The sequence below is a fragment of the Melanerpes formicivorus genome, unplaced genomic scaffold (assembly GCF_026170545.1).
Source record: "Melanerpes formicivorus ecotype bairdi unplaced genomic scaffold, bMelFor1.0.p_v2 SCAF_6, whole genome shotgun sequence".
In the NCBI taxonomy this organism is placed as follows: domain Eukaryota; kingdom Metazoa; phylum Chordata; class Aves; order Piciformes; family Picidae; genus Melanerpes; species Melanerpes formicivorus.
The window spans coordinates 159,534-185,163 of NW_027142358.1; the positions used below are offsets into that span (position 1 = coordinate 159,534).

At 47.1% G+C, this 25,630-nt stretch overlaps 1 protein-coding gene across 2 annotated transcripts in view; it reads right to left on the reverse strand.

The window, feature by feature from the left end:
* Positions 1 to 25,630, reverse strand: part of SLC18A2 (solute carrier family 18 member A2) — a 46,903-nt gene that overhangs the window by 9,590 nt on the left and 11,683 nt on the right. Inside the window, exons 4-10 of one of the 2 annotated variants that reach the window (XM_068139282.1) lie at positions 21,167 to 21,250; positions 15,891 to 15,983; positions 15,368 to 15,457; positions 15,217 to 15,260; positions 15,081 to 15,141; positions 9,917 to 10,012; positions 559 to 637 (exon numbers count right to left, since the gene is read on the reverse strand). In XM_068139282.1, coding sequence (XP_067995383.1) covers positions 559 to 637; positions 9,917 to 10,012; positions 15,081 to 15,141; positions 15,217 to 15,260; positions 15,368 to 15,457; positions 15,891 to 15,983; positions 21,167 to 21,250 — 547 coding nt within the window. The remainder of the gene's footprint in view (positions 1 to 558; positions 638 to 9,916; positions 10,013 to 15,080; positions 15,142 to 15,216; positions 15,261 to 15,367; positions 15,458 to 15,890; positions 15,984 to 21,166; positions 21,251 to 25,630) is intronic. The other variant, XM_068139284.1, reaches the window with a different exon arrangement.

Sequence of the window (25,630 nt, forward strand, 5' to 3'; positions counted from 1 at the left end):
CTGAAGGGAGGTTGCAGCCAGGTGGGGGTTGGTCTCTTCTCCCAGGCAACCAGCACCAGAACAAGAGGACACAGTCTCAGGCTGCACCAGGGGAAGTTTAGGCTCAATGTGAGGAGAAAGTTCTTCCCAGAAAGAGTAACTGGCCATTGGAATGTGCTGCCCAGGGAGGTGGTGGAGTCACTGTCACTAGAGGTGCTCAAGAGGGGACTGGATGTGGCACTGGAAGCCATGAGGTGTTGGGTGACAGGTTGGACTTGATGATCTCTGAGGTCTTTTCCAACCTTATTGATTCTATGATTCTATGACTACAACTTCCCTTCCGGTAGTGGTTGAGTGTGATAAGGTCTCCCCTGCGCCTCCTCTTCTGCAGGCTGAAGTGGTCTTCAGTGTTCAAAACTCAGCTGAAGTGCTGAGTTACACAACCAACGTCCAAGGAAACAGCAATTTTGCTGCTGTAGGACAAACTTTGATAATTTCTACCACCAATAAAGTGTGCTGGCAAACCCTGGCAGTGGGCCAGGAGCTGGAGTGTTATTAGTCTGTTCAAATGAAGCTTACCTTCCCATTTTGTGTGCGAGCATCCCGAATAGATTAGTTCCAATGAGATAAGAGATGCTGGCTGGAAGGAAAGCAACGCCTGCAAAATAAGAACGAGATGCTTTATCAGCAAGGGCTTCAGGGAGGTGTGGGAAGAAACTAATAAATACCAGACACTGCCATTCTGATCTGAAGGCATCTAATAGTGCCTTTGTGCACGGCCCAGAGAATCAAATATCCGGTTTGTGGCAGCCCTCTCGTGAAATCTAAGGACATCATCTATGAAATGCAGGAGCCTTTGAAAAGAGGTTTTTTTTTCAGCATCAGCTACAGAATGGATGGAACAAAGCAAAAAGTTTATATCTAACTAGAATAAGCTCTGGGAAAGGTCTAGGAAAGCAACTCTCTTCTGGGTTGCATGTCTCATGAAGCATATGCTCAGCACATGCAGCAAGCCCATGACTATCAGGGATGGGTAATTCCCTCCCTGGAGAAGTGGACAGCAGGACTGCTGCTGTGGCTTTGCAAGTCACAGTACCTCTCCCATCCTGTAAATGCTGTGAGGCTTTGTGTTTAGAGTGAGTGTGTAATGCCACAACACATAGTATTGTTAGGGTTGGAAGTGACCTCAAGGATCAGCTAGTTCCACCCCCCCCCCGCCATGGGCAGGGACACCTCACACTAGAGCAGGTTGCCCAGATCCACATCAAGACTGGCCTTCAAAACCTCCAGGGATGAGGCTTCCACCATCTCCCTGGGCAACCTGTGCCAGTGTCTCACCACCCTCCTGGGGAAGAACTTCCTGACATCCAATCTGAATCTACCCAGTTCTAGTTTATTTTTCCATTCCCCCTTAGCTTATCACTCCCTGACACCCTAGCAGTCCTTCACCTGCTCCATTTTCCCCATTTTTCCCTTCAAATCCTAGGGCACCTGGGCTCTGTTGGAGTTCCCTCCCACCCTAGCTGTGGCCACTTGACCCTCCCCACCCACTCCCCTATTTAATCCCCCCCAGGAAAGGCAGAAGCCCCAAGCTGAGCCCATCTGGGCTGAGGGATCTTCCTCTCATCACTGGTGAGTGCCCATGGTGCACACTGGGTGATGGTGGTGGTGACAACAAAGGCTGGGGGGCCTGGTGGCCCCCCAGTTGTTAGGGCAATGATTGATGACTCCTCCAATATCATCCATGGGTGCTGGCTGGGGCTCCTCACTGGGGCTGAGCTCCTCTGGGTGGTTTCTTGGCTGGTGAGGGTCTTGCCCCCAGCTCTGGGATGGGTGCAGGAATGGTGGTGGTGGAGCAGGAGCTGTTCAGTCAAATGATGTTATGCTAATGACACTGCTTTTACCTGGAGACCACTTGAGTCTGCTCTCCTCATTCAATAAACCTCTGCTTTTGTGCCTCATTTCCAGACCATTTCTCCCCCCTCACTGCTGCTTTTCAGAAATAAGGAAGGAAAGGAGGAAAAAAAACCCTAATAAAGCCTATCTGGAAAATGCATTCACTTATTAATCAGCTCTGAAGAGGAAGGCTTCAGGAGAGGGGCAGCTTGGGAAGGGAGAATCACTTCTTATGAAAGAGAAGACATATAGAATAGACAGGACCAGACTGCATCTTTTCCACTGTGGTTATGTTTCATGGTGGTAAATGCAGAGGAAAACAAAGTTCAAGCTTCTCTGCAGAAAGAATCACTGAGAAAGGAACACTGTGACAAGTGAATCCCCATCCTTTGTACAGAAATACAGAATTAACCTGACAGCCTAAAAAGTCCCTCCTCAGCTTTCTTGTAGGGCCCCTTCGGATACTGGAAAGCCACAATCAGGTCTCCTCTGAGCCTTCTCTTCTGCAGACTGAATAGCCCCAACTCCCTCAGTCTGTCCTGATAGGAGAGATGCTCCTTTCTTGTAGCCCCCTTAAGAAACTGGAAGGCCACAATTAGTTCTCCTCAGAGCCTTCTCTTCTCCAGACTGAACAGCCCCAACTCTCTCACTCTGCCTTAATAGGAGTGGAGCTCCAGCCCTCCGATCTTCCTCATGGCCCTTCTCTGGACACGCTCCATCACATCCAGATACCTCTTGGTCAAGCAGCAGCCCAAGCTGCTGTTTGAAATGGTTTACCCAAAATATTTGCAACAAAAGTTAACTTTTTATTTAAATTTTAAATTAAATTCCATTATTGGTTTATTTGTTTTCTTTTCCAGAAAAGCTAGTTACCTGTAATGCCTGGCAGATGAGGGCATGTGAGTAAATGCCTTCTGGCTGGCTCTGATGGGAGGCTCCAGGTACCCTCCTACCTCTTCCATGTTCCCTCAGAAGAACATATGGCAATTTTTTTCTAGCCAAAGAGGTTCCCACAGCAGTGGAGTAGGTGCTGGCTGCATGGTAGCCTGAAGTACCCCTGGTTTAAAAGCTATCTCCAGTCTGTACTTGAGGACTGGTCTTGAGTGACAGGTTGAACTTGATGATCTTTGAGGTCTTTTCCAACCTTATTGATTCTATCATATGGAGCAAAACTAGAAATGGGTAGATTCAGATTGGATGTTAGGAAGAAGTTCTTCCCCATGAGGGTGGTGAGACACTGGAACAGGTTGCCCAGGGAGGTGGTGGAAGCCTCATCCCTGGAGGTTTTGAAGGCCAGTCTGGATGTGGCTGTGGGCAACCTGTTGTAGTGTGAGGTTGCCTGTGGCAAGGGGCTTTGGAACTAGATGATCCTTGAGGTCCCTTCCAACCCTAACAATTCTATGATTCATCCTCTTCCTACCTGTAAGTTACAAGAGAGGACCCAGCCTGGGGGGAAGCATCAGAGGGAAAAATGCTGAAGGAGAGCATGAGGTTCCATTGTCTCAGCTGCCTGGAGAGCAGCAGGGAGGACGATGCAGGTGTGTGTGCAAGTAGGGACTGCCCCTAAGGGAAGGGACATTGTATGGAAAATACCCAGGAGGCAGAGGAACAGGGTGGCTATGCTTAATGCTGTATCCTGCTGCAACAGTGTTGAATGGGTTGTGTCTCTTGGAAGAAATCATACACAGTATTTTTCTGTTCTTCCTCACAGTATCACTAAGGTTGGAAGAGACCTCGAGGATCATCGAGTCCAACCTGTCACCACAGACCTCATGACTAGACCATGGCACCAAGTGCCCCATCCAATCCCCTCTTGAACACTTCCAGGGACAGTGACTCCACCACCTCCCTGGGTGGTACATTCCAATGACGAATGACTCTCTCGGTGAAGAACTTCCTCCTCACCTCGAGCCTAAACTTCCCCTGGTGCAGCTTGATACTGTGTCCCCTTGTTCTGGTGCTGGTTGCCTGGGAGAAGAGACCAACCCCTTTCAGGTAGTTGTAGAATCCTGTTAAATTCTGTGTCTTCCTGGGAAGAATAAAACTGGGAAACCTGACAAAATTGGGCAAGTCTGACTAACCAGTGCACACCACAGCAAGCCTTCCATTTGGCCCCTGTTAAATCAGGCAATTCAGATTGAGACAGCAGCCACAACATTGCACACCACAATCAAACCTTTCAATGTATATGCTCCTCACCTTTCACCAAGGCAACACAGACTTTCTCATTTCCTGCCTATCCATCTTCCTCCCTATCTCCCTGATATTCATAAGGGGGGGGGGGGGGGGGGAAAGCACAACAAAACACTCAAGAGGTAATTTTTAGCACAGCAATATCCTGTGATTAAAATTCTTGTGGGGGGTTACAGCGCTGGCACGGGGGAAACCTTTTCACCTGTGTAACCACAACTACTTTGGTACTGCTCTGGGGTCGTGATGTGCTTTCACAAGGGGGGTGACCATGAACACCCATTTTTAGAGGGGGCCATTGCAGTGCACGACACCCTCAAGTTAACATGGAAAACAATTTCCCCTGTCTGGGTGGATCAGTGGCCCCTACCATTGGAAAAGCTTTGTGCACTCCAAGAACTAGTCACAGAGCAACTGGGGAAAGGGCATATTGTACCCTCCATGAGTCCATGGAACTCTCCTGGGTTTGTCATCAAAAAACAAACAGGCAAGTGGCACTTACTCCATGATCTCAGCAAGATTAATGATGTTATGGAAGATATGGGGAGCCTCCAACCAGGGCTACCCTCGCCCACAATGATACCATGATATTGGCATTGTACTGTTATTGATCTGAATGATTGCTTCTTTAGCATTCCTTTACATCCAAATGATGCTCCTAAATTTGCTTTTTCAGTTCCAGACATCAACATGCAACAACCTTTGCAGAGATATCATTGGGTTGTGCTTCCACAAGGAATGAAAAACAGTCCTGCAATTTGTCAGTGGTATGTAGCAAAAAATCTTAGTCCTCTTCCAGAGGCATTTCCTGATGTTCTGATATATCAGTACATGGATGACATTCTAGTGGCAGCACAAAGCCCTGAGCTCATGGAGCAAGCCATAGCCCTTACTGTATCTACTGTGACTAAAGTGAGTTTTTGTGTAGCATCTGAGAAAATTCAGAATGTACCACCTTGGAAATATTTAGGGTGGAGAATTTGGACCCAAACAATTGTTCCACAGTCTTTACAGATCAATGTACCTGTGAAAACACCTCATGAGGTTCAACAAGAGCAAGTGCAGGGTCCTGCATCTGGGTCGAGGCAATCCCAAGCACAAATCCAGGCTGGTCAGGGACTGGCTGGAAAGTAGCCCTGAGGAGAGAGACTTGGGGGTGCTGGTGGATGAGAAGCTCAACATGAGCTCTCAGTGTGCACATGCAGCCCAGAAAGCCAATCAGATCCTGGGCTGCATCAGGAGAAGTGTGGCCAGCAGGGCAAGGGAGGTGATCCTCCCCCTCTACTCAGCTCTGGTGAGACCCCACCTGGAGTACTGTGTCCAGTTCTGGAGCCACTATTCCAAGAGGGATGTGGAGGTGCTGGAAGGTGTCCAGAGAAGGGCCACAAGGATGATCAGAGGGCTGGAGCACCTCTCCTATGAGGACAGACTGAAGGAGTTGGGGCTGTTCAGTCTGGAGAAGAGAAGGCTCTGAGGTGACCTCATTGTGGCCTTCCAGTATCTGAAGGGGGCCTACAGGAAGGCTGGGGAAGGACTTTTCAGGATCTCAGGTAGTGATAGGACTAGGGGGAATGAAATGAAGCTGGAGGTGGGGAGATTCAGGCTGGATGTGAGGAGGAGGTTCTTCCCCATGAGAGTGGTGAAGCCCTGGAATGGGTTGTCCAGGGAGGTGGTTGGGGCTCCGTCCCTGGAGGTGTTTAAGCCCAGGCTGGATGAGGCTCTGGCCAGCCTGATCTAGTGTGAGGTGTCCCTGCCCATGGCAGAAGGGTTGGAACTGGATGATCCTTGTGGTCCCTTCCAACCTTGACTGATACTATGATGTATCTCTTATAAATACTATGATGTATTTCTTAAGGGCAACGAAGTTAGTGAGGGGCTTGGAACACAAGCCCTATGAGGAGAGACTGAGGGAGCTGGGGCTGCTTAGCCTGGAGAGGAGGAGACTCAGGGGTGACCTTATTGCTCTCTACAACTACCTGAAGGGAGGTTGTAAACAGGCAGAGGTTGGTCTCTTCTCCCAGGCAGCCAGCACCAGAACAAGAGGACACAGTCTCAGGCTGCGCCAGGGGAAGTTCAGGCTGGAGGTCAGGAGGAAGTTTTACACGGAGAGAGTGATTGCCCATTGGAATGGGCTGCCTGGGGAAGTGGTGGAGTCGCCGTCACTGGAGGTGTTCAGGAGGAGACTTGACAGGGTGCTTGGTGCCATGGGTTAGTTGATTAGGTGGTGTTGGGTGATAGGTTGGACGCGATGATCTTGAAGGTCTCTTCCAACCTGGTTTATTCTATTCTATGTTCCTTCATCTTTTAAATTGCTAGCTAACTGGGGACTTTTTCTCTGGCTCTGCAGTTTTCTTAGAACAGTTACGTATGCTTTTACTGCTTTATTCTTTTTGCTATCCTTTTTCACCTTGTTTATTGTAATGCTTATAGAGTTTGATTAATTGCTTTGTTAAGGGGATGCTTGTTATATAACAGAAGGGGGAAATGAAGGGTTAAATCATGGAGAGCCAAGCTCCAAGCGCTGCTGGACTGATAAGAAGGCAGTGTTGGCCTTGATGGTTTGTGAACTATGGGAACTCAGTGCAGCAGTGCTGTTGGAGGAGGGCAGATATTTGATTACGAGTGGTTGTTATGACCTGAGAGGGTCCGACTTCAGACATACAGCAGATTGATGTAACAGAGTCCTGGGTTCCTGTTGGAAACTGCTTCTGTGTTGTATTAGTTTTATAAAGAAGAATTCTGCATAATAAAAAGTGGACACCTGGTCTGCATCAGGCTGCGTCCTGTCTCTTCATCGCGGCATTCTTGTACCAAATGGTCACACATGGCAGACCTTGACCGCTGGAAAGTGGGGGGGGGGGGGGGGGAGAGGGAAATGGAAATACTGCAAAGATTTGTTCAACAGGACTTCATAGTATCATAGTATCATTCAGGGTTGGAAGGGACCACAAGGATCATCTAGTTCCAACCCCCCTGCCATGGGCAGGGACACCCCACACAAGATCAGGCTGGCCAGAGCCTCAGCCAGCCTGCTCTTAAACACCTCCAGGGACGGGGCCCCAACCACCTCCCTGGACAACCCATTCCAGGGTTTCACCACTCTCATGGTCAAGAACCTCCTCCTCACATCCAGCCTGAATCTCCCCACCTCCAGCTTCATTCCATTCCCCCTAGTCCTATCACTACCTGACATCCTGAGAAGTCCTTCCCCAGCCTTCCTGTAGGCCCCCTTCAGATACTGGAAGGCCACAATGAGGTCACCTTGGAGCCTTCTCTTCTGCAGACTGAACAGCCCCAACTCCTTCAGTCTGTCCTCATAGGAGAGGTGCTCCAGCCCTCTGATCATCTTTGTGGCCCTTCTCTGGACACCTTCCAGCACCTCCACATCCCTCTTGGAATAGGGGCTCCAGAACTGGACACAGTACTCCAGGTGGGGTTTCACCAGAGCTGAGTAGAGGGGGAGGATCACCTTCCTTGACCTGCTGGCCACACTTCTCCTGATGCAGCCCAGGATCTGATTGGCTTTCTGGGCTGCATGTGCACATTGAGAGCTCATGTTGAGCTTCTCATCCACCAGCACCCCCAAGTCTCTCTCCTCAGGGCTACTTTCCAGCCAGTCCCTGACCAGCCTGGATTTGTGCCTGGGATTGCCTCGACCCAGATGCAGGACCCTGCACTTGCTCTTGTTGAACCTCATGAGGTTGGCCTGTGCCCACCCCTCCAGCCTGTCAAGGTCCCTCTGGATGGCCTCCCTTCCCTCCAGCGTGTCTGCTGCACCACACAGCTTGGTGTCATCAGCAAACTTGCTGAGGGTGCACTCAATGCCACTGTCCATGTCCCCCACAAAGATGTTGAACAAGACAGGTCCCAGGACTGATCCCTGAGGGACTCTGCTTGTCCCTGGCCTCCACTGGGACATGGAGCCATTGACAGCCACTCTTTGGGTGTAGCCATCAAGCCAGTTGCAGGGTGGTGTGGCAGCTGTGGTATACTGAGGCAGAACTGTAATTTTCTAAATAAGCTCTATGCACAGTCACATTAATTGATCAAATCAAGGCCCTTTATGCCTTCTTCAGATCATGCTTCAAACAGCTGGATCTCCACATTGCCTAAGATAATAATTTGCTTAAACCCCTGCAGTTCAAGATGTAATTTGAGAGGCTTAAAAACTTTAATTAATGCTGTCAAATCAGACAAGGCATAATGGATTCAATTACTCCTATCATTAAGGGATAAAATTAGTCCTAGTTTAAAATGGGTATTTCCCTTCTAGGAAATCTCTATTCAGCTAAAAGATTTGTAGGACTCCTTTCCATTGAAGCAGCAATATGAAACTCTAGTGAGGCAGGTAGATAAGCCATCTTCCTTTTTTTCTTCATGAGGTCTAAAATACCTGAATTTCTGTGTTAATTTTGCTGTATTGCAGGCTAGTAAGCATCATCATGTTCAACAGTACAGCAGCATAGCCAAGAGTGATTGGCCATTGGAATGGGCTGCCTAGGGAGGTGGTGGAGTCACCATCACTGGAGGTGTTTAGGAAGAGACTGGATGAGGCACTTGGTGCCATGGTTTAGTTGATGAGATGGTGTTGGATGATAGGTTGGACTTGATGATCTCAAAGGTCTTTTCCAACCTATTCTATTCTATTCTCACTCTAGATCTGAGCTGCACTAATTAGGACTAAGGTTTGTGCTTTCTGTGTGGTGTAGGGACACCTACATAAACAGAGAGTAGGGGTATTGGTCAGATAGGGGTTGGACTAGATGACCTCTGGAGGAGCCTATCAACCCAGACCATTCTATGATTCTATGAACCTTCATTTTTTTCCTTCAAATGCCCTATACTGATATTAACAAACCACCCTAATGGAAGGTCACAGCACAGACCATTTGTAAACATGATGAAATATGTTGTGTTTCTAATAGTAACTCTTGCCTGTATCCAAGATGATTCACTCTAACCTCCTGCACTGGAAGTTAGTCCATTTTCCTTCCCTCCTCTGCCCTTTATTCACCTCAAACAGAAAGTAACTGCTCCAGTTTTACTCTTTAGCTGAACCTGCTACATGGGAAAAATTCCTAGTTTGCCTGTGGACGCTCCTTTCCCAAGACTGTCCCCCTGCTACAAGTTCTAACGTGGCTCTCCCATGCTTTCTGTTGAATGGGATGACTAAGTGACCTCTGAAAAGGTGTCACATCTGTCAGATTCAAAGGAAAGTGCTCCTCCTGTTCTTCATGGCCAAATGTTAAGTAAACCCCATCCTTATTTCCACTCACTCTCAGGACCAGCCCTGGCAGGAGCATGCTCTGCATCAAACACACTGCACCTACTGCAGCTTTTTGTCTCTGCCTAGTCCTGGAAATTCAAACTAGGAACTTTTTCCTCTGGGAAAAGACCCGAACAAGTTGGTTTGTCTCACTGGCTTGGCTCTGTGGCTCAGTGGTCATCCCTCAGCTGCCCCAGCCAACCCTTACCACCAGCACTGCAGGAGCTCCTAAAGGAGCTGGAGCAAAGCAGAGTGCCATGGCTGCCTGCAACTATTTCTCCTTGCAATGAGTGCTGCCTGCTTTTGGAGCCCATTTTTTCTCACAAATCCATGTTGCTGTTGTGCAGACCTAGCACTGTGCCTCTATTTCTCCTTGCAATGAGTGCTGCCCACTTTTGGAGCCTATTTTGCTTACAAATTGATGCTTGCAGTCATGCAGGCCTAACACTTATGATTTCAAGAGAGAAAGAGACTATCAAGAGAGCAAAAGACTATCCCAAAGCAGGTAAGAAGACCATCATTAACAGGACCAAAACCAGTCATGAGAGAGAAATACAGCAATGCAAATGATATAGTGTACATTACCAAGCTGCCATTTTTTGGAACACATGGTCTCCATCATCCAGATGGGTAATGCTGGTTCAAGCATAGCAATTGCCATGTTTGCAAAGCAGATTGATCCTTGAAGGGGAAAAAAAAAAGGAAATAAAAAGTAGTAACTGTTTCTTTTGACTATTAGCAAAATGCCATGCAAGGAAGAGATGCTTTTACCCAACATCCTGGGGGGTTTTGCAGTCCTATTTGTCATGCACAAAATGTTTATTAAGGGGTTATGGATATAAACTACAGCTCAGGAGGTTCCACCTCAGCATGAGGAGGAACTTCTTCACTGGGAGGGTCACAGAGCACTGGAACAGGCTGCCCAGAGGGGTTGTGGAGTCTCCTTCTCTGGAGACTTTCAGGACCCATCTGGGTGCATTCCTGTGCAACCTGTGCTGGATTCTATGGTCCTGCTCTGGCAGGGGGGTTGGATTTCATCTCTGGAGGTTCCTTCCAACCCCTAATGTCCTGTGAGCCTGTGAAATAGAACAGATTGTAAAATCACTGAAGACAAACTTTGTACACACTTCTGTTCTCCTAGAAATTCTGCAATAAAGGTTAAGCTGTTTTCATAATGTGAAAGTCTACAGTGAGCTTGATGACATTTAGAAAGTTCATGAGGTCTGACTGTTGCACAAATGATTAGCTAACACTACAGACTTTTGGTCTTTATCTAGTCTCCTGGGGCAAAACCAGAGCCCTGCTGTGTGTGAGGCACAGGCTCTGACCCTATGTCTCTGTCATCTGAGGATGACTGCGTTGAGACGTGGAGGTCTTGGTCCTAAAAATACCATGAGGGGACCACAGGGCCATCTGTCCTCCACAAAAGGGAATTTTGTGTAGGGATCCTACAGCCAGCAGCCTGTAAGTCCATGTACCAAAGCATGGATCTGGCTGAGCCTGCCCAGCCTAATGAATTTCAAATGTTTCTAAATCTCTTTTGAATTTCTGGACCTTTAGTCACCCAGACACAAAGGATAGCAGGCTGTGGAACTGCTGATTCAGACTTGCCCTCCAGCTCAGCTCTGCCCTGTGCCACTGCCTGCAGATCCAGGCTCCAGTGGGCTTGTGTCAGGTCCATCCATCCTCAGTAGTGCACTTCAGCTTTAGCACAGGGATTATTAAGCCCCATGGTATTTCTTTGGATTCCAGATGCATTTTCCACTTACTGAAAAGAACCCAAGGCAGACAAAGCCTAGTGCAGGGCAGCAGGACACGTGTCCTCCGCTAATCCCTTGGCAAAATGACTTTCAAGGGAGTTTGGAAGTCACTACAAGTGACAACCTCAAACTTGTGTGCCTGCTTTTCTTCCTCTGATTTGTAATCCCTGAAATTTAGGAAAACATTCTAGCCTCTTTACAGTCATTTAACATCCAAGTTTTACTTTGGAAAAAAAAAATTGTCTGAGGTCAGAGAAATATTATTTCTCCTGGAACAAGCTCCTCATCATGCAGCTCAAACCAAAATGAGCACTGATGTCATTCTCTGTTCAAACCTGTCACAATGTATTAGGCTGTGTCTCCACAATTCCTACAATGAACTTCCAGGCTAGCTGGCTCACTCCCTTCCCGGGGCAAAGAGCAGTAGTCCAGCACTGCTTTAGCCCACAGATGAAAGGTTAGACCCAAAGCAAACCTTTCCACTCTGCTGCAACCTCCCCCCCCCCCCCCCCCTCCACTAGTTCAGTGGCTGTGAGGAGACTCTGTTAAACACCTCAGGGCTGCCCTCTTCCAAGCCATGCTCAAGTGGTTTTCCTTGATGCTGGAAAAAAATGTTTCAGGCCACACAAAATGGCCTAAGAGAGATGGCTGGGATAGCAAAGGTCTAATTCTGCTGTTAAAATTCACAAAGGCAAAAGAAACAGGTGTGCATGCATTCATTTCTCATTAAGGCAGGAAGCATCACTAGGGTTTGCCAAAGCAATCAGGTACACAGCTGCTAAGTACTGCACATCTTGAAGATGTGCTCCAAAAGAAAAGTGAGAGCCTGAGCTGCTGCTCTGCAAACTCAGGGCACAGTCCCATAAAGACTCTGCTACCTTAGCAAAGTGTCCCCAAAAGAAGACAAGCTATTTCATTTCTCCTCTTGCATGGAGCTGAAGTCTCTCTAGAGGGCCGTATCTTAAAGGCATAAATCCTATATTGTTTCTTCAAACCTCCCCCGTAGGTTAGAAGGTGTGAAGTCGTAACCTTTCCACTGGATCTCATCTCTTCAGCTGAGAACCCTTTTGTCAGAGTGTTGTAGACAGCATTGGGTGGGGTTTTGCTGTGCAAAAGCACGTACCTAGTGAAAAGGTACCACACACCTTCTCAGGAGCCCATGTGCTCACGGTGACACCTGTCTCAGCACTGCTTTTTGCATCTGATAATCTAAACTGACTTGTCTGTCAAAGCAACATGATCACCCTGTAGCACCTGAAGTTTCTTTAATCCCTGTCAGTGAGGTCTGGGTGTGAGAATTTCATCGCCTTCACCCACTGAGCTCCTACCAGCAGGGGCAAAAAAAATGTCAGTAGGGTTTCTTTTGCCTGTGTCAGTGAGTAACAAGGTCACTTGTTTTGAAGCATCACTCCTGAAACAAACCACATGGGAGGCAGAGTCTGCATTTACTCACATTTCCTTTCTCCTGCAGAGGTTTTCATGTGAGCTTGGCCACATCATCTGCCCCTGTTCCTTTGATGCCCACACCTTTGTGACCTCCCCACTGTGAATTGGATGTTCAACAGGAACAACCACAGCACATCCTGCAAAAGCTATTGCTGACACCCAGGGCAGCAGCATTGGCCACAGGCACTATGATATGCAGTGAGTGAATTAGAGCCCTGCTCTTCTGCCCGTTGTGACAGTCACTGTTATTAATTCACAGGCAACATGGCTTATCAAGGAGAAAAGTCACGCTTTCAGGAAGGAGAGAGAGGGGCATCGTGCTTGAGTTCAAGATACCTTGTGTTAAAGAGTAATATTGTGTTATGGACAAGCCAAATTGATCAGAAAGGGCTTGTGCTTTGGGAATACAAACAATTATGACTCAAGTGTCTGACGCACGCTCGGGAGATTGAATCTGAATTTGCACCGTGCACTGAGTGTACCTAAATTGAGAGTGCAAAGAAGCACTCCGACTGCCGGCCCATTTTGCAGCGTGCCTAAAATATCCCTGCTTTTCACTTGTGGTTAACAAGTCAGCCCACTGGAGATGCAGTCAAGTTTTTAATGAGGGAGCTAACTGCTTGGCAAACCGTTCAAAACCTCTGATCCCCCCGAGCAGCACAAACCCAATGGGAATTCTAGCCTTCCTCTCCCTAACCATCGTATCTGAGTGTCATACACAGCATGGGACATGGACATTCACAGCATCCTTGTGGAGCAGAAGACATTATCCTGGCTCAGGTATAGAAAAATGTGGCATGATGCCCTGACTGATTGCCCTCTAATTGTCAGAGCACAGAGGTAACTCTATCATCCCAACCAACCACTTTCCAACCATTCCCTGTTAGTTACAGAATCAGAAGTTCCCATCTTAGAAAACAGAGCAAAGAAAATACCAAACTCCTTGAGGTAAGGGAGAGCAAATGAAACTTGCAGACCCTTTTCCCTGTAAAAAAAAAGCAACAATTTCTCAACTGAAACAATTGACATGTAAAGAATGTATTCATGGTGCATCAAGAGATTTGCCTTTGGACTGATGTGCACTGGTAGGACAGAAAAAAAGGCTGAATTCCTAGCTGGTATTTGACATTTAGTTCTGAAAAGCCCAAATTTGGTCTGCAAAGGGAAATGAAGCACGGGGAGAAGGGGCTGAGGTTAGAGAATGTCAACATCATCCATACTGTCAAAGTGGGAGACAGGACTTGCAGATCATAAGCACCTGGTCAGGCCACCCAGAGCCATTGGCAAGTGTAGGAAGGATCAGAACAGAGAGGGTCCTTATGTTGCTATCCCTGTGCACATCCTTCCTTTCCTCTGGTCATGCCCAGCTGCTGTGAATCGCATATGAGAAGCAGAAACAGAAGACACAGGCAGTGCCTTCAGGCAGGTGCAGGGAAGCAAGAGGCAAACCAAGCCAGGGTAGTGAAGATAAGGTCTCTCTGACACTTTGTGTCAGATTCCAGGCTGCCCAGCCCTGTGTCTTTTCACTGCTTTGCCACCCTGAGACTTTTGGTACAAGCCTGCTTTAGAGAGCCCCTAAGCATCAGCTGAAAAAGCTTCTAAGAATAGCTGCAGAAATTGAATACCGGCAAATGTGTCAGAAAAGGGTAGCAAGGCCCAGCACTGCTCTTAGCAGACATGGGACATGCTCAAACCAGTGGGATCCATGGTCTTTGCTAACATTTGCTTGGCTAGTAATAGTTTGACATAAGTAGTTAAGTCTTAGTCAAGGAAAGCACTCCTTGAAATCAGTCCCCTGGGTATATTTTATCCCATGAGAAGGTCTTTTAATGCTCCAAGAATTTCTCAAGCAAAAGTGTCACAGCTTGCTCAAGTGTCTAGTCAAAGACCACTGGAAACAGCAAACTTCAAAACTGGAAGAATTGCTTTCTTGGACAAGCAGGTGAAGACTAAGGAACAAAACTGTAAAAACTACAGTCTCTTTTCAGCTGTTTTATGAGCATTAAAAAGGGCCAGGCTTAATTACAATCTTCAGAACAAACACTGAACAAAATGCAAGCAAAAGGCCAACTTCCCTTGAGACTGAAATGCTCATTAGATGAATGATACAAGCAATACCAACTGCCATTCACCATTCAACAGAGACCTCTTCTGAAATGTAACCCAGGCTCTAGAGGCCAAACTCACCCTTTCAAACTGAAATGAAGTTCAGTGTTGTTCTCTGTACCTGCCTGTGGTGTGCTGGCATTCCCCCCCTCCAAAAGCCTTGGCCCCTCTCACTTGCCCCATAGAAAGCTTCATGGCCACATCTAATTGCCTTAGCAATGCAATGCAACTGCAAGTCACCAGTGTCCTCTCATACTTTCTGCCTGTTGTGTTTCTCCTGATGCAGTCATCCTCTATGACCAACAGGTTCTTAGAGCTTTACATAAATGAAGCCAGCAAATGACAGCATTGTTAAATGAGTCCAGCCTGAGGCATTCCAGGGTGCCAGGCATAACATCAGTGGTTGGTTTAAAGGAACACAAAAAAGGATGTGGTACCTGCTGCAATAATGATATAGGGGTCCTTCAAAAGTGTCAGTAACGGTGTCCCCTTCTGACTCTACGAAACAAAAGCTTGGGATTAGGGAAGGCAAAGGATCATCTATTGCCTAGAGGGTTTTACTTTCATACTTACTTCTGCTTGTGTTCTGGATGGCTGCAGAACAAATAGCTGAATAGCTGTGAACAGAAATCAATACTGTAACATTTCTTCAAGAAGGGGTGAGATGGTAGCAACATCAAAGGGGTGTGCTGTGCAGTGATATTGACTCTTTGTATTTACTGACCTCCATCCAACAGAGCTAGTGCTGCCAGCACCAGGAAAGGAGAACTCTTCCCCACAAACTCATACATGATGCTCCCAAAAGGTGGGCCCACTGCCAGGGAGAAGGAAAAAAACAGAGTTGTGAAGCCACATCTCTGACTCTGAACAAACACCCTCTACAAGCATGTGGGCATCCCCTCCTATTGGCACTCAATGACCAAAAAGCTTGGCTAAAAAAAAGAGCAAACAACACCCAAACTAAACACAGAGCTTGTTGCTCGTGGCAATTTCCATAGCCTTCACTTCCCAAAACACTCTTCCATGTAAACAAACCCCAAATATCACAGAGAATATTGCCTGGCATAGCTATCTGCATAGGAAAAGTGCTTTTCTGGGAAGGACCGTTCTTAGCATGCATGCTGAATCTAATCTGGAGAGAGCACAATAGCAGTGCACTCAATGAGACTCTTCTGCTGCTTTCTCAGATCACAGATACATGCTCTAGGGAAGGTTGGAAGCTGGCAGAGAGACTCCATCTCACTGACCTAATACTCCCATTGCAAGGCCTCCCAGAGCAATTCCCATTGCGTTGCCTCTCTCTTCATCATCTGTATAGACACTGGCAAGCATGCCCATCCCTAAAAGAAAAAACACACACACAAATCCAACTAATTAACATTTTCTTTTAAAAGCACAACATAAAATTAGGCAGCTGTGTGCTATAATTTACAGTCATCATTTGCCAGCCCTACTAAGCACTGTACAGGCATCACAGCAGGTATTTCTCCATATATAAATACAAATGTCTATAGCTGTAGATGATACAGACATAGATGAAGATATAGATGTAGATAGAGATGAAGATGTAGGTAGAGATGAAGTTATAGACATAGATGAAGATATAAACATAGATAGAGACATAACATAGCCAGCAGGTCAAGGGAGGTGAATCTCCCCCTCTACTCCACTCTGGTGAGACCCCACTTGGAGCACTGTGTCCAGGTCTGGAGCGTCTATTACAAAAAGGATGTGGGGGTGCTGGAACATGTCCAGAGAAGGGCCATGAGGATGAGCAGAGGGCTGGAGCGCCTCTGCTATGAGGACAGACTGAAAGAGGTGGGACTATTCAGTCTGGAGAAGAAAAGGCTCCAAGAAGACCTTATTGTGGCCTTCTAGTATCTTAAGGGGGCTAGAAGAAAGCTGGGGAGGGACTTTTGAGGGTGTCAGGGAGTGATAGGACTGGGGGGAATGGAACAAAAAGTAGAAATTGGTAGCTTCAGATTGGATGTTAGGAAGAAGTTCTTCCCCAGGAGGGTGGTGAGACACTGGCACAGGTTGCCCAGGGAGGTGGTGGAAGCCTCATCCCTGGAGGTTTTGAAGGCCAGGCTGGATGTGGCTGTGAGCAACCTGCTGTAGTGTGAGGTGTCCCTGCCCATGCAAGGGGGTTGGAACTGGATGATGCTTGACATCCCTTCCAACCCTGACAATTCTGTGATTCTATATAGATGAAGATGTAGACATAGACAAAGATGAAGATACAGACAGAAAGATGAAGACATAGATGAAGACATAGACAAAAGTGTATAAGAAGATATATACATAGGTATAGATGAAGATATAATCTCCCTTCCACCTGGAATTCACCTTGAAGCAAAAAGGAGTTTTGGCAAATGCGAATGGTCGCTAAGACCATGTTCTGTTCTACAGCATTAGTCAGGTAATTTAATGATACTCTCATTTGCTAGATTGTTTGTCCCTGGCTTTTTCACAGAGCTCTTGGATGATGCTTTTCAGCTGGGTGGAACAAAGGTTTTGACAATTATTCACTCTGTGTTATTTACACTCTGGGTACTTGATGCAGAGCTCCGGTGACCAGTCCCAGCTGTTGCTGGTCAGTGCTAGCTATGCTCTGGGTGTGAGATATTGTGCAAAGATGATTACTTGGAAAATTAGTATTTCAAGCTCAGTGTCCAAAGTGAAAAGGTTCTTTTGGCCTTTATCTTCATATGCCTCACTTCTGTATTTAGTGATGAGCCTTCATTTCACAAACAGAAACATGAAGCCAAATTTGTTTGTGTTTTCTGTGAAGCATTCAGATGCTGTAGAGGTAAACACTGCAGAAGAGCCCTCACAGAAAATACTGATTCTGTTTTCAAATCAAGGTTTAAGTAGGAGCCAGCAAATAGAGTCTGGCTCCTACTTTACAGTGAGACAGAAAAAAAAAGGGGTGGAGAAATAATTGCATGATTGATCACTAAGTGAATAGTATCCATCACAGGCACCCGAACCCCAGAGGTCCTGCACATATGAACATGCTCAGAAAATTGTGGGTGACACTGAATCCCATGAACAGTTGAAGAGTAACACAGAGAATGATGTCAGAATTCACAAGGCATTTGTGAGACTTGGAAAAGTATTCTGGTTAAAAACCAAACCACTTAAGAGGCAATACAAAGTAGATACCACAAAGTTTACACTTAGGTAGGAACAATTACATGCACACATCAGGACAGGTAAATGATTGAATAGCAGCAGTACACCTGAGAACTTCCTCTGCCTGTGAGATACTTGAAGTGACTCTCACTGCTGTCGGCCCTTGTAAAGAGTCGATGCTCCTGCTGAGTATTGGGTCTGGTTTTGACACAGGATAGGAAGGAGGGTGGGGGTGACTGCAGACTATCCAGTGAGGAAAAATGATGCTTTGTCAAAATACCTGTGAGAGACAACTGCAGGGCTTTCAGTTTAAAACTAGAGTGGGGGAAAAATCCCAGTGTGAGATGTGATAATAGCCTTGAAATGTGAAAAGGAGCCACAAAGATAAGAAACTGGACTTCATGTTCTTTCAAGTATGGGAAGCTAAAATGGGTTCACATGATAGCAGAGAGTCTTTAGATGAAACATCAGAAAAACCTTCCTGACACTAAGTGTACTTCAGCACAAAGCTGGATGCTGAGAGCTTTTCTGGAGGATTCTGAGGACATGCCTGTCAAGTATTCATGAGGAATAACAGATATAAAGCTGATCTTGCCTCCAGGAAGGGAGTAGACTTGCCCTTTCCAGCTCTATTTTCAAAGGTTGTCTGTGAAAAAAAATCACCTACTCATTTAAGGTGTAAACTTGCACAGGGATGGAGCTAAAGCTGGACAATAGTTTTGATTCTGGTATGCCTTCCCCTCAGAGAGCTTGATTTGTAACCATAACTGGTATAAAGAGAAAAGATGAATTGTCTTCTCTCTACCCCTCTTGCTTGTCTTTGTCTTGCCCATCCCTGGTTCCTTATCCCAGCCCCAGCCTGCCTGCTCCCTCAGTCCATCTTCCTTAAGACTTTCTGCTTAACCAGTGCTTGTTCCACAGCTTCAAACCCATCATCTGTCATCTCTAAGCCCAGGACAGAGCCTTAAGCAAAAGGTGCTTCTTGCTCACATTTTGCATGCTCAGTCTTGAGCACTGCAACTCCCCAGCCTCCCCAAGCAGTGCTGCACAAGTGCAGGCTGGAGCAAAATACCTTTACAAGGGACCTCAGAAGAATCCAGCTGCCAAATTCTTGTTAAGTTTCTGTGGAGTGTATGTGAGCCTTGCTTACAGAGCAGTCCATCTTGGAAGGGGAAATTTTCCCAAGGAAACCAAAAAGACACATTCTTAACAAAAAGTTCTCTTCACCTCCCCTTCCAAGCCAGATTTTTGGTCCTGTTGCCATCCTAGCACAATTTTTTTCAAAGGAAAACTTGTGACCTGTTCTAACATTAACAACTCATATTTTCTCCAGTCTCAGAAAAAGGTAGAATAATTTAGTCTGAACCCCCTTACTGCCTTTCACCTACTCATGTATTCCTGGGGACAGAGTGGCTGGAGAGCAGCCAGGCAGAAAGGGACCTGGGGGTGCTGGTTGACAGTAGGCTGAACTTGAGCCAGCAGTGTGCCCAGGTGGCCAAGAAGGCAAATGGCATCCTGGGCTGCATCAGAAATAGTGTGGCCAGCAGGAGCAGGGAAGTCATTCTGCCCTGTACTCAGTACTGGTTAGGCTACACCTTGAGTACTGTGTCCAGTTCTGGGCTTCTCAATTTAAGAAGGACATTGAGACACTTGAATGTGTCCAGAGAAAGACAAAGAGGCTGGGGAGAGGTCTGGAGCACAGCCCTGTGAGGAGAGGCTGAGGGAGCTGGGGTTGTTTAGCCTGAAGAAGAGGAGGCTCAGAGGAGACCTTATTGCTGTCTACAACTACCTGAAGGGAGGACAGGGGTGGAGGTTGGTCTCTTCTCCCAGACACCCAGCACCAGAACAAGAAGGCACACTCTCAAGCTGTGCCAGGGGAAGTTTAGGCTCGAGGTGAAGAGAAAGTTCTTCCCAGAAAGAGTAATTTGCCATTGGAATGTGCTGCCCGGGGGGGGGTTGAGTCATCATCCCTGGAGGCGCTCAAAAAGGGATTGGACGTGGCACTTGAAGCCATGGTTTAGTAGTCATGAGGTGTTGGGCGACAAGTTGGACTTGATGATCTCTGAGGTCTTTTCCAACCTTATTGATTCTATGATTCTATGATTCTATTTAGAACTCAAAACCTTATATTGGAAATTTGGTGCAGGTAACCTGAGTCCAAACTGGCAGCCAGCATGGTAAGCCCTCAAACCCAACATTTTACAGCAGGAGTTTACAGACTGAGCTGCTACCCCTGCTATAAAAAGTACCAACATAAGTTCCTGATGACCTTTAAAACAGCTAGAAATGAATCCAAAATGTTGAAGATGCACATGCAGAAATCCCATGGAGAGTGCAGTTCATTTTAGTGTCCTATCTCACCACAACCCAAACACCAAGGAAGTCTGAAAAGATATTTGCTTTTACAGTATCACAGTCTCACAGTATCGCTAAGGTTGGAAGAGACCTCGAGGATCATTGAGTCCAACCTGTCACCACAGACCTCATGACTAGACCATGGCACCAAGTGCCACGTTCAATCTCCTCTTGAACACCTCCAGGGATGGTGACTCCACCACCTCCCTGGGCAGCACATTCCAATGACTAATGACTCGCTCGGTGAAGAACTTTCTCCTCACCTCAATTCTAAACCTCGCCTGGCGCAGCTTGAGACTGTGTCCCCTTGTTCTGGTGCTGGTTGCCTGGGAGAAGAGACCAACCCCTTCCTGGCTACAACCACCTTTCAGGTAGTTATAGAGAGCAATGAGGTCACCCCTGAGCCTCCTCTTCTCCAGGCTAAACAATCCCAGCTCCCACAGCCTCTCCTCACAGGGCTGTGCTCAAGGCCTCTCCCCAGCCTTGTTGCCCTTCTCTAGACACATTCAAGTGTTTCGATGTCCTTCTTAAACTGAGGGGTCCAGAACTGGACACAGGACTCAAGGTGTAGCCTAACCAGTGCAGAGTACAGGGGCAGAATGACTTCCCTGCTCCTGCTGGCCACTCTATTCCTAATGCAGGCCAGGATGCCATTGGCCTTCTTGGCCACCTGGGCACACTGCTGGCTCATGTTTAGGTGGCTGTCAATCAGCACCCCCAGGTCCCTCTCTGTTTGGCAGCTCTCAGCCACTCTGACCCCAGCCTGTAGCTCTGCATGGGATTGCTGTGGCCAAAGTGCAGCACTCGGCACTTGGACTTGTTGAATGCCATCCCGTTGGACTCCGCCCATCTGTCCATTCGGTCGAGGTCCCTCTGCAGAGCTATGTTACATGAAATGGTGAGGAAAAACAAAAAGGGAAATGTGTTTCATTGGATATTTTTGTATTAATTATTGAAACTGCAGGGAAAATACAACTCAGAAGTTCACTAAAAATTGGTGGTCTGTATTTACCTCTATCACCTCTTTTCTCACCTGCCACTGACGAGCAAGAGGAACCCACTCCTTGAAGGGATCTTGCAATAAACAGTAATGTGTAGCTTCCAGAGAAGGCAAACACTGCAGAGGGGGAGAAAAAAAAAATCACCCACAAACCAGAGTTAAATTTTAAAAATCAGGTTAACACTAACTAAATTAAAAAGTTAGATTTCTTTAAACCATCACCAAAAAAAAAACACCCCACAAACCCCCAACAAACAACACCTTCATGCAATTTAGTCCAGGGTTTACAGTGACTTGTGCCACTTTCAATGCTAACTGCATTATTTTCACTTATTGCATTTAGATGTGTCATTGCTGAATTGTTCTTGGGTGTCTGAGCCTCCTGGGAACACAGAATGCAAGGGTACAAGGAGTTTTAACTAATTGCTTAGGATGTGATTATGTCCTGCTCTGATCCAACTGCACACAGAAGGAGTAGTAAGACCTTTCTTTTCAGCCTTGCCTCCCCATGCTGCTTCACCTAAGGCTGCCCAGTCTGAAGCTCTGGGCGGTCAGTGGGAGAGAGCAGGATTTAGCCCACATGCACCGATGCTCCCTACAGTAAGTACATGGATGGAGAGAGGTCTGACCCCAGTGCTGCCAGCTCTGCAACAATGTGCAGCACAGCTGGCTGAATGGAATGGAGTGGAGTGGAGTGGAGTGGAGTGGAGTGGAATGGAATGGAATGGAATGGAATGGAATAGAATAGAATAGAATAGAATAGAATAGAATAGAATAGAATAGAATAGAATAGAATAGAATAGAATAGAATAGAATAGAATAGAATTAACCAGGTTGGAAAAGACCTTTGAGATCAAGTCCAGTCTATCATCCAACGCTATCTAATCAACTAAACCATGGCACCAAGTGCCTCATCCAGTCTCCTCTTAAACACCTCCAGTGATGGTGACTCCACCATCTCACTGAGCAGCACATCCCAATGGCCAATGTCTTTCCGTGCAGAATTTCTTCCTCACCTCCAACCTAAACCTCCTCCGGCGCAGCTTGAGGCTGAAGGGGCAGGGAAGCCAGTTCCAGCCATTCAAGGGCTGTAGGAAGTTCCTGATCCTCCCAACACCAGAGAAATTGTACCTGAGAAGGTGCCTCTCCATGTTTCCCCATGAGATTTTACCCTGAGCTCCACTCTGCTTTTTGGGATAGAGCCCCTGGGTGTTGCACTCACCAGCCCAATTAAAATCCCCATCCACAGCACTGGAAAAGTGGAGTGTCCCAGCAACCCAAGCACGCTGTTTGCAGAGCTTGTGCCATGGTTACTGTCATTAAATCTACAATGAGTTTTCAAAAACTCTTTTTCAGCTCCTGTCTGTTGGCCACCTAAAGAACTTCTTTACTATGAAGATTGAACACATCCAAGTGCCGGGTTCTGCACATTGGCCACAGCAACCCCATGCAGTGCTACAGGCTGGGGTCAGAGTGGCTGGAGAGCAGCCAGGTGGAGAGGGACCTGGGGGTACTGGTCGATGGTAGGCTGAACATAGTGCAGTGTGCCCAGGCAGCCAGGAGGGTCAATGGCATCCTGGCCTGCATTAGGAACAGTGTGGCCAGCAGGAGCAGGGAGGTCATTCTGCCCCTGTACACTGCACTGGTTAGGCCACATCTTGAGCACTGTGTCCAGTTCTGGGCTCCTCAGTTTAGGAAGGATGTTGACTTGCTGGAACGAGTCCAGAGAAGGGCAACAAAGTTGGTGAGGGGTTTGGAACACAAGCCCTATGAGGAGAGGCTGAGGGAGCTGGGGTTGCTTAGCCTGGAGAAGAGGAGACTCAGGGGTGACCTTATTGCTCTCTACAACTACCTGAAGGGAGGTTGTAGACAGACGGATGTTGGTCTCTTCTCCCAGGCAGCCAGTACCAGAACAAGGGGACACAGTCTCAGGCTGCACCAGGGGAGGTTTAGGTTGGATGTTAGGAAGAAGTTCTATACAGAGAGGGTGACTGCCCATTGGAATGGGCTGCCCAGGGAGGTGGTGGAGTCACCATCACTGGAGGTGCTCAGGAGGAGACTTGATGGGGTGCTTGGTGCCATGGGTTAGTTGTTTGGGTGGGTTGGATTGGTTGATGGGTTGGACACGATGATCTTGAAGGTCTCTTCCAACCTGGTCTATTCTATGTATTCTATGTGTGTAAGATGATGATGCACTGGAACAGGCTGCCCAGTGAGGTTGTGGAGACTCTTTTTGCTGAGGTACTCAAAACCTGGTCTAGCAGGGGATTTGCTGGATGATCTCAAGAAGTGCCTTCCAACCTCTACCATTCTGTGACTTTCACCAGACGTGTTACAAATGGGGGAAGCTGTTGACACACTAACAAAAAACAAGATCCACACCCACTTCTTCCGCCCGCCCTGTGGCATTGTGGCTCTCAGGCTTTTCACCAGGGCTTGCAAAAATCCCAACCCATGTGGGCAGAGAAAAAGCAAGAAAGATATTGGAAGAAAATATGACAGAAAATCAACAGAGTGCTTCCCCTTGTCAGGTATCAAGCTTTTTGCTTTTATCTGCATCCCAACCAAAATTTGTCTAACATGTTCCTAAAATGCAGTTGTCAGAGACTCTAAGAGCAGCTGGTCTTCTCCAACACTTCAGTCCTCTTCCTGTTAAACATATTTTCCTAATATTTAAGCTGAATTTTCTTTGACTCTGCTTCAAGTTCATTACTCTTTCTCTTTATATAAGGGGTGGACAGGGCAAAGTGTTTGTCATAAACTATAATAACTCTAACATCTACCTTTGGAAGCAAACTTAGTTCTCACAGAATCACAGAATTAATCAGGTTAGAAAAGACCTTCAAGATCATCGAGTCCAACCTATCACCCAACACCTTCTAATCAATTAAACCATGGCACCAAGCACCTCATCCAGTCTTATTTTAAACACCTCCAGTGATGGTGACTCCACCACCTCCCTGGGCAGCCCATTGCAACAGCCAATCTCTCTTTCTGTGAAGAATTTCTTCCTAACATCCAGCCTAAACTGCAGAAGTGTTTTAGAATCATAAAATTGTTGGGGTTGAAGGTGGACTCAAGCATCATCCAGTTCCAACCCCCCTGCCATAGGCAGGGACACCTTACACTACATCAGATTGCTCAGAGCCACACCTTAAATATGTCCAGGGATGAGGCTTCCACACCTCCCCGGGCAACCTGTGCCAGTGTCTCACCACCCTCCTGGGGAAGAACTTCTTCCTAACATCTAATCTGAATCTACCCAGTTCTAGTTTTTTTTTCCCATTCCCCCTTAGCTTATCACTCCCTGACACCCTAACAGTCCCTCACCTGCTCCACTTTCCCCATTTTTCCCTTCAAATCCTAGGGCACCTGAGCTCTGCTGGAGTTTCCTCCCACCCCAGCTGTGGCTGCTTGGCCCTCCCCACCCACTCCCCTATTTAATCCCCTCCAGGAAAGGCAGAAGCCCCAAGCTAAGCCCATCTGGGCTGGGGATCCTCCTCTCATCACTGGTGAGTGCCCATGGTGCACACTGGGTGATGGTGGTGGTGACAACAAAGGCTGGGGGGCCTGGTGGCCCCCCAGTTGTTAGGGTAATGATTGATGACTCCTCCAATATCATCCATGGGTGCTGGCTGGAGCTCCTTACTGGGGCTGAGCTCCTCTGGGTGGTTTCTTGGCTGGTGAGGGTCTTGCCCCCAGCTCTGGGATGGGTGCAGGAATGGTGGTGGTGGAGCAGGAGCTGTTCAGTCAGATGATGTTATGCTAATGACACTGCTTTTACCTGGAGGCCACTTGAGTCTGCTCTCCTCATTCAATAAACCTCTGCTTTTGTGCCTCATTTCCAGACCATTTCTCCCCCCTTCACTGCTTCTTTTCAGAAATAAGGAAGGAAAAGAAGAAAATAAAAACAAACAATAAAGCCTATCTGGAAAATGCATTCACTTATCAATCAGCTCTGAAGAGGAAGGCTTCAGGAGAGGGGCAGCTTGGGAAGGGAGAATCACTTCTTATGAAACACAAAACAAATTTCATATAGAATAGACAGGACCCGACTGCATCTTCTCCACTGTGGTTATGTTTCATGGTGGTAAATGCAGAGGGGAAAAAAAAATTCAACCTGGCTTGAAGATCTACTCACACTTCTCTACAGAAAGAATCACTGAGAAAGGGACATTGTGACAGGTGAATCCCCATCCTTTATACAGAAATACAGAATTAACCAGGTTGGAGAAAACCTTTGAGATCAAGTCCAACCTATCGCCCAACACCATCTCATCAACTAAACCATGGCACTAAGTGCCTCATCCAGTCTTATTTTAAACATCTCCAGTGATGGTGACTCCATCACCTCCCTGGGCAGCACATTCCAATGGCCAATCTCTCTTTCTGGGGAGAATTTCTTCCTAACATCCAGCCTAAACCTCCCCTGCCACAGCTTGAGACTGTATTCTCTTGTTCTGGTGCTGGTTGCCTGGGAGAAGAAACCAACCCCCA